This window comes from Sceloporus occidentalis, unplaced genomic scaffold (genome assembly GCF_023333645.1).
Source record: "Sceloporus occidentalis isolate IW3139 unplaced genomic scaffold, rSceOcc1.0.p SCAF_14, whole genome shotgun sequence".
Lineage (NCBI taxonomy): Eukaryota > Metazoa > Chordata > Lepidosauria > Squamata > Phrynosomatidae > Sceloporus > Sceloporus occidentalis.
The window spans coordinates 3,107,100-3,116,394 of NW_028316994.1; the positions used below are offsets into that span (position 1 = coordinate 3,107,100).

A 9,295-nucleotide genomic window follows, 5' to 3' on the forward strand; every position below is an offset into this window, starting at 1 on the left:
AAGTGGGAGGAAGAGAGAGAAACTGGGACATTTTATTATTATACTCCAGGGCCCTGTCTGCATGGGCCTAATACAGTCCGTCCTCACCATACGCAGGGGATCCGTTCCAGATCCCTCCGCGTAAGGCGATTTCTGCCTATGCTCGAGCCCCATTGGAAACAATGGGGCTCGTGCACGGCGGCGTTGCGGCGCGGGCGTGCGCAGGGCGCAACGGGCGCGCACGCCCATTTAATTGAATGGGACGCGCCGCCCCTTCCTCCCCGCACACGCCCCGCGGCTTGAGTGCGTATGCTCAAGGCCGCGTATGGCATGCCCGCATATGGCGCGGGTGCGCTGTAAAACATCCTCCTCAAATCCTGATTCTGGTGTGAATAGTCTGGATGACATCCAGCCTGGTCATATACCGCGTATAGTGGAGGAAAATAATTCAGATTGGAAGAGGTCTTGGGGAAAGTGCTCTCTGGTGGCAGCAGAGCTTGAAAAAGTTACTTTTGAGGGCAAAAAGACTGAGGATCCCTCATTCATCTACCAAACTCGTAGGCCCTAACAGGGCATATGAACTGGAAGCAGCAGGTGGTTGTAATATGTGTGCATGCACACACACATACATTTGTGTATGCAGACACACACTTTATACATGCATGCATGTGCCAATTTTCTACAATGCTTCAAATGCAGCTTCACACTGCAGCACTGTACGAAATCCAAATGGGACCTAGACACAGCCAGCAGATGCCACACAATATTCCAGGATGATCACAAAAAAAAGTAAGGAGAACCCCAGAGCAGGCAGCAGTGGTGAGCCATGCCCGAGGCGCCAGATGTGAACTCCAGCCCTTGTTCAATTGGTACTGGGTGCGCCAATGAAGGCCCAGCTAGGAACATCAGACATTTGCATTGTAGGTTATATATAGTTGTGTTTTGCATCCAGGATTCAGGCTGAGGATCAGCCTGGGAAACCTGATTCTTCTCCAGCCCTCAGCTGCCCACCCCTGCCATGTCTCAGTGACAGTGCTTTCCCCTATAAAGTAATAAGAACAAGGAAAATGTCCCTAATCATGATCTGTACCAGTGTAATGACCACAACGAACCCATTTGCATGTAATGCATACCCCCCTTATAGTGTAGTAAAATAACTCACTTTTTGCTCCAGATCTTCCTGGAAGAACCAGAGCCCTCAGTTTTGATGACAGGCAGCTGTTTGCACATGAATCCCGCTGTGCTGCCTGCAGGGACGTAGCCAGGATTTTAGGAAGGGGGGGGTCCAGACTAAGTGCTACCATTATAATGGGGCTTGGGTGCAGCGGCGCAGCAGCACACACCATTCATTTTTCTAATGGAAGGGGGGGGGGTCCGGACCCCAAGATCCCCCCCCTTGGCTACGTCCCTGCTGCCTGGCATGGCCACCCTTGCTGCAAGTTGTATGCTCTGAGGTTAGAACTAGGTGCCAGCCATGCGATCGATGCTGGGCTCCTTGTTCTGACCTCGGAGCAAGTGATTTATCACAGCATTGGCCATGGCAGCGGTCAAAGCAGGATGTGCATTGCATACAGTCACCTGGCATAGCTACAAGGGGCCTCAAAACAAAGGGCAGGTCAGGGCAGCTTCGGGCCTGAATACCCTGGAGTATTCTGGCCCATGCAAAACCACTTCAAAGTCATAATACCTGAAGTGTTTTGTCTATGCCATGCTGGGGGATGCAAGGCTATTTGCATGTATTCAAGAACATTTCACCACTTACCACAATGTTGGTCTGACACCTTCCTTTAAATACTTTCTGTATAGATCTCTGTGTCAAACTAACATCTACCTAGAGAGAACTAATATATTCTGAACTAAGAGTTTATCCCTTAAAGAAAAGGAAGGTGCAGGTACAGCCACTCCTGACCTAGACATCCCCATATCCTCCAGTTTCCCGGTTTGGCAGGGACAGTCTCAAGTGATCCTCCATAGTTCCACTTTTTAGCTGCTTTTAGAAGGTTCCAGTTTTTCCTTGCTCCCCCTCTCCTTTGTCCCTAGCTGCAAAATGATGTAAAAGTACGATAGTATTTTATACTCAATTAAATCAGCAGGGAGTAACTCTCCCCTTGTGTATTCTTCTCCATTAAAACATTTGCCATTTTGACCACACTGTGATGTTGTTTTTCCGCATGTGTCCCACTTTACATCTGTAAAAAGTTGGAAGGTATGCCTAAGAGATTTCATACTCCCTTTTCGAATGAGGAGGAGGAGGATTCACAGGGAGACATTGTTTTTCATGCCAGAAGTTTGGGATAAAGAAAGATGTAATTGTGAATACTTCAGTCCTCATCATTGTTTGAAGGACTTGGTTGCTGAAACGGCCAAGTTCAGATTGGAAGAGGTTTTGGGGAAAGTGCTCTCTGGTGGCAGCAGAGCTTGAAAAAGTTACTTTTGAGGGCAAAAAGACTGAGGATCCCTCATTCATCTACCAAACTCTAGTTGGTAGGCCCTAACAGGGCATATGAACTGGAAGCAGCAGGTGGTTGTAATATGTGTGTATGCACACACACATACATTTGTGTATGCAGACACACACTTTATACATGCATGCATGTGCCAATTTTCTACAATGCTTCAAATGCAGCTTCACACTGCAGCACTGTACGAAATCCAAATGGGACCTAGACACAGCCAGCAGATGCCACACAATATTCCAGGATGATCACACAAAAAAGTAAGGAGAACCCCAGAGCAGACAGCAGTGGTGAGCCATGCCCGAGGTGCCAGATGTGAACTCCAGCCCTTGTTCAATTGGTATTGGGTGCGCCAATGAAGGTCCAGCTAGGAACATCAGACATTTGCATTGTAGGTTATATATAGTTGTGTTTTGCATCCAGGATGCAGGTTGTAATCTGAGGATCAGCCTGGGAAACCTGATTCTTCTCCAGCCCTCAGCTACCCACCCCTCCCATGCCTCAGTGACAGTGCTTTCCCCTATAAAGTAATAAGAACAAGGAAAATGACCCTAATCATGGTCTGTACCAGTATAATGACCACAATAAACCCATTTGCATGTAACATTGAACGACATGCTTTTGGAGCATTGAAAAGTGTATGCATAGTGTGTATACAAAAAAGCCCCATGTTCATCCAGAGGCATCACTAGGGTTGATATCACCAGGAACGGTTGCCCAGAAAGGGCTTCTGGGGGCAGGCGAGTGACAGGAAGGAGTGTGTACTTGTGTCTTCTTCTCCACTGCACTGGCTTCCTCAGTAAAGAGATCAAGGGCAGTGGAGAAGCCAAAAGGGGTGTGCACTCACCTTCTCCGGTGCCTTTGCTTCCTCAATCAAGAGAGCCATGGCAGTGAAGGAGCAGGCACCAGCAGCACTACATACCACCACCACCACCCCCAAGCAAAGGAGGAGGGCCTGACCACCAGCTTGGCCTCCCTCTCTGAGGTGTCACCCAGTGTGGTCCATATCCCCACACCACCTTAGTGACACCTCTGTGTTCAGCCCTCAACATTACCAGTTATCTCTCGGAAAGCATCCTGCCTGAAACTCTAAAAACCTGCTGCCCAATCCTAGCTAGATGGACCTATAATATAAGGCAGATTCCTATGTTCTCCCAGCCTTCCCAGAGACTGGGAAAGTTCTTCTTTTTTTTTTGGATCAAAGCTCTTAGAATTCTACAGCCAGCATTGTCACTGGCTGCAGCACTGACCAAGCTGCAGGATCCTGGATGGTTTAGTCCATGCTCTGCAATTAAACTCATATCGTCAGGCTTTTGGTTTTCCCATACACTTCTATAAGACTTTTCTAAAATACCATCTCCATTCTCAGTCATGTATACCTTCCTTCTTTCCTGCAGCCACACCATATCTGTTTCTCTTTGAGCCCGTGTCACGCAACATTAGCTTCTGATGAAGTGAGTCTTAGTCAATGCCAACATATGATGTACATATGTTGACATATATTCTACATGTTTTCCACCTACCTTTCCTCCTGTACACCAGCTGCCAGGTGTAGTTGCCATGCACTCCTGTCCCTTCATTTTGGGCATATTTGTGATACATTTTTCTACCCTTCAATAGTATCTGGTTTCGTAGTACTCTCACTAGGGTGCTTAGTTTGAACCTTGCCCCAGAACCTTATAAAAGAACAGCCATCAAATCCTCCCTTTCATTGAGGAGTTCTTTCCTTTCCTTTGAAAGAAGGATTGGCAAAGTATGCATAAAATAGTAGGAGAGTGCACTTGAACTTACACAAACTTTCCTGAATAACCAGAACAAGTCCACACCACAAGGCTTAAAGAATAAGGTCTCCTATGTCAGATGGTCAACATCCATGAGTCTTGACACCCAGCGTTATTCCTGTTAGCAACAAACCATTTTCAAAAATGTATTTACCACCTCTCCCAATATCTCTCTTGTTCCCATATTTTCTCCCATCCTTTGATAGTTACAGACCCACAATCCCTCCTCCCAACTGCAAAAAGACAACTGACACATCTGGGTTACAAATATTTATCTTATATATCTGATACAGGTACCAATAACTTGAATTGCAGTGCTGGACTGAGAGAAGGTCACAATGGAAAGGCTCACGTGGATATCTCTGAAATCTTCCCATACCTTTCCCCTCAGGACATCTGTGGGATGGAGGCAGGGAAGGTGTGGCCATAAATCTTTTGTTGTTGTATGGATGTAAGTGTGTAAACTGGAAAAGGCTCCTGTACCTTTACGGGTTGTATAGAAGAGGATATTTTCAGCAGGTGTTGTTTATGGTTTAATGACAAGCAACACCTGCTGAAATTCTCTCTTCTACACAACCATTAAAGGTAGAGGACTCCTCTCCAGTTTTCAGTCTGTCAACCCTATCCACATGTTCACACCAGATTCAATACCAGAATGAATGGGGAGCCCTAACACCTCAGGCCTTCTGTTTCTAGACTATGAGGAAAGCGGGATAAAATGCGCTTGAGTATGGAAGAGACAGATTTCCTCCTTGCATTCTGTAAGGTGGGCACCTGGGGTAAAAACAGCCCTCTCTGTTTGTTCAGGCCCCTGAGAAAAAGCCAATCCCTTTGCAAATTATTAACCAGTGAGCAAAGCGCACCAGTTCAAGGCAAGGCAGGGCCAGGGTCTTTTGCCAGCCCCGCCACTCCACATACACTCACCAACCCAATCCTTTTGTTTCTTGGTAGCCATTTCCTCCTACCATTCCTGCCCAAACCTCATGGTGCAGCCTTCCCTCCAGTATTCACTTCTATCCCAATTCATTTCCACTCAGTGTCAAATTGTGGCTCGGTTTACTTTATCTGTCCATTTCTTCTTAAGATGCCATTTCGTTTTCAGACACCCAGTCCCATTCATTCTCTAATTTCTTTCAGCCATAAAAGCATCCATTACCCACTTCTTCATTTTAATATTCCATCCCTGGTTCTTCAGCTTTCTATTTCCCCTCATTTCTTCTACTTTGAATCCTGAACGCATCAGTTTGTTTTTTTTTACAGTGTGGCCAATTCTCAATATTGTTTCCTGCTTGTCTTATATTTAATTTCTCCATTCCTTTGTTCTGTTCTTGCCTTCCTTCCTAAGTGTCTATATATTCTCACTCATCCATGCTGAGATTTCCCAGGCCCACACACGTCTGCTCGCTTAGCCATTAACTTGTCTGGAATGGATACTTATCCTATCTTCCTGCTCTGGTTTGTTCAGCCACCTGTTTTTGCATCCCTCTTGTACTTGCTGGGGCATTTGTCTCTTTCAGAATTGTTTGCTCATTCTGTTGCATATACCTTTATTTGTTCAGGTCTTCACAATCTCCCACTTGTTCAGTCTGACATATTAACCTGCCTGTGCAATCACGTGCGTGTACACACACACACACACACACACACACACACACACACACCAGAATTACCAGATATCAGAGGACACAACCCAGACTGATGGCCTTTGTTCCACCTCTTAACTGTAAAAGTCCCTGGGCCAGTAATTTCCATCAGGGTATGGGCGTAGCAACATCTGGCAAGTCCATATATCTCCACATGCATGCACACACACAAAGAAAACAGCTATTTATACGTAGTCCCGCTTGTCAATCCCACTGCCCGGAGGTGCACTGGATCTGGCAGGGACAGAGTACCCAATGCGGGCTGGGTAGCGATCCTCCCTTGGTGGGCAGGAGCAGCACAGAAGCGACCCTCCCAGGAACAGCAGTGCTGAAGCTGCCCAGCCGACATAAAGAGCAGCTCCCAGCTCCCTCTTGAGTGGCTCAACCACCACTGGGTTGAAGAAGTCGCGGATGATGGAGTTGGCTGACCAACACACAGGGATGAGAGTGAGGAGCCCTGAGATGATGAAGAGGGAGCCTGAGGTGATGACAATGCGCGCCTTGGCCGCTTCATCCTCCACACAATTGGTACACTTGGCTCCCATGATGCCCACCAACAAAGCTAGAAATGCCAACACCACAGAGACCACCATAAGAGCCCGGGCGGCTTGGACATCCTGTGACAAAGCCAACATGGAGTCATAGATCTTGCACTGCATCTGGCCTGTGCTCTGCACAATGCAGTTCATCCACAGCCCCTCCCAGATAATCTGCGCCACCACAATGTTGTTTCCAATAAAAGCTGAGACCCTCCACATGGGCAGGGCACAGGAGAGGATGCTCCCCACCCAGCCAAAGATGCATAGGCCCATGGCCAAAATCTCCAGCCCAGCGGAGGCCATGGTGGATGGTCCTTAGCGTAGTCGATGGGGACACAGTCTTCTTCCACTGTCCTCTGGGAGGGTCAGGGAGGATGACTTATGGGTGGCAATACCCAAAGACAAGCTGTCTTTTACAAGAATGGACAATGTGAGGATTCAAAACTACAAACAGAGGGATGCAACACAATGGGAGCTGAAGTACATCCAAACAGAGCAAGATCAGGCAGGTAGGCCTGGAAAAATATTCCGGCAATGTGAGTGTCTAGATAAGGAATTCTTATGCAGCTCCTCTTTACGGAAATGAGACTGGCTGGCAGTGCCGCTATAGAAGAGACCTTCTCGGGTTACCTGCAAAGAAAACCGACCTGGAAGGTGACAGTCTACAGCATCCAGAAGGTGATTGATGATGTAAGGTCCATGGATACCTATTTGAGAGGAGGTCCGGGGTGGTCCAGGGACACCCGCCTGTCACCTTATGAGCTTGGCTGGAGACAGGATGGACCTGGGTCTGACAGGTGAGGAACCAGCAATGGAGAAAGGCTCAAGGAGAAGCTGGTAGTGGACAATGGATAAATCCCTTGCCTTCTTTTTGCTCTCTGGCTCCGACAGGCTGTTTGTTGTTGAATTGTTCGCCTTCACAGGTACCTGCTGTTGTCTAGAAGGATCCCGTGAGAGCCCTACGTAAGGGACAAGGAGGGGCGGGTTATATGAGCCCCCAACAGGTGGCTGGGAGGGGCAGGCAGACCAAGCCAGAAGGGCATTGGGGGATCCATGGTAACACCAGACTGGGTGGTGAGGTTGAGGAGAGAGTTTGAATATTGCTTTATTTTCTGTTGGCTAGTTGGGCAGCTGCCCATTCTAAAGCAGAAGGGGGGTGCCAGAGAGGCTAGAGAAAAACAAGTAGGAGTGGAGGGAGGGAGAGAGAGAGAAAGAGAAAAGAATACAGGGAGTTTCTGTGGCTGAATTCCTCTTGGAGAGAGAGAGGCACCGAGAAGTGGAATATATCAGATATTCCCTGTGCCAGCTGATTTCCTGCACAGTGTAAGACATGCTGCGCCTGCAGTAGATAACTGTTAAAATAACAACAAAATGGGATGGAAGTCTAGTATCAGAACACACAAAGACATATACACATGTCATTGTACAATCCTAACTCCCTCTAGGGCAGCGAATAAAAATATTAATACATGTATTGATTATTAAAATATTTATGTCCCATCCTGTATCCAATGATTCTAGTGCCGCACAAAATCAATTGCAATAATGTTAAACTGTTTAAACTATGAAGCTGTAAAAAATAATGGGCAGTCTAGAAACATACCACACCATCTAGTGAACGGAAATCATTTTAAACTGTACAAACTGAATGAAATCATCAGCCCACAAAGGCTTTAACAAAAGGCATGTTTTTTGCTTGGCACTAGTGAAGCCAACATCTATGCCAATTGGGTGATAAGGGGAGGATATTCTCTAATCAGGGTGCCACAACAGAGAAGGCCTTTTCCTGTGTCCTCATACTATATTATAATCACTGTTGTGACAAAAACAGAGGCCCTCCCTTCAGCAGTAAAACTTAACATTGGAGAACTAGTACAATGTAATGTAATGGACAGATTTAGTTTAGGATGACTCAAATCTCAACACAGTCATGAAAAAAAATCTGGTGGCATTTCAACAACTAAAAAATGTCATCATGACATAAATTGTCATGGATGGCAATCTATTTCATCAGATACATGAAGTGTTGTTTTGAGTGTAGTTTTATATAGAGGGTGAGGCAAAAATCACTTGACAGTGACTATTGCTGAATGTCCGTTGAAAAGGTTGAATTAACACATATGTGTGCATGTGCCTTCAAGTTGCCTGTCAACCTATGGCAGCACTTGGTATTCATAGGTGGTCTCCTGTCCAAGTACAAACCAGGATTGACCCTATTTAGCTTCCAAAATCAAATTAGTGTTGGTGCCTTTAGGGTATTTGTGTATTAACTGATTTTGCTACTAATTTAGCTCCCTTACTTATTATTTTTTGTTATTAAATTACAGTTTTGTAATGTGTAAATGCAACTGTATTTCAGATTTTTATTTTATTTCATCTTTCATTATCTCATTTTGCATTAACAAACACATAAAACTGTTGGGTGACTTTTGCCTTACCCTATATATACATGGTTTGGGTGGCAAAGGCTATACAAAAAAAATGGAATGCAGAACACTACCGAAAATACAGTAACACTTGCAGTATCAACCATGGCCATTTAGGAACCAGTCAGTGAAAGTAATATTCTGTGGATATCATGGACTACTAAAAAGACAAATAAAGGAAGTCCAAAATCAAATCAAATTCAGGCTACCCTGCTTTGGGCTTATCATGAGATGGCATGACTCACTGGGATAGGCAATAATGCTAAGTAAAATTGAAGGCAGTAGGAAAGGAAGAAGACAATAACATAGGTGAATTATTATGCCCCAAGTCTGTAAGACCGGTTGAGGGATGTTAATTACAAGGTGTCTTGAAGGTCTCTCATTCACAGGGTCACCAGACATCTTGAAACCAAGTTGATGTCAATTAACAACAACAAACAATCTAATTAGCGGATGTACTGTGACAAAAGA

The 9,295-nt window shown here is 45.7% G+C and overlaps 1 protein-coding gene across 1 annotated transcript; it reads right to left on the reverse strand.

Annotated features, from left to right (window-relative positions):
• Positions 1 to 4,479: 4,479 nt before the first annotated feature.
• Positions 4,480 to 7,392, reverse strand: LOC149303556 (claudin-9-like). Its single transcript, XM_089480076.1, has one exon. The coding sequence runs from the start codon at positions 6,699 to 6,701 to the stop codon at positions 6,045 to 6,047; it is 657 nt and encodes a 218-aa protein (XP_089336202.1). The 5' UTR covers positions 6,702 to 7,392; the 3' UTR covers positions 4,480 to 6,044.
• Positions 7,393 to 9,295: the final 1,903 nt, after the last annotated feature.

What these genes read in the sequence shown, in the direction of transcription:
- LOC149303556 (XM_089480076.1), bottom strand. Translation starts at nt 6,701, where the DNA reads ATGGCCTCCGCTGGGCTGGAGATTTTGGCCATGGGCCTATGCATCTTT.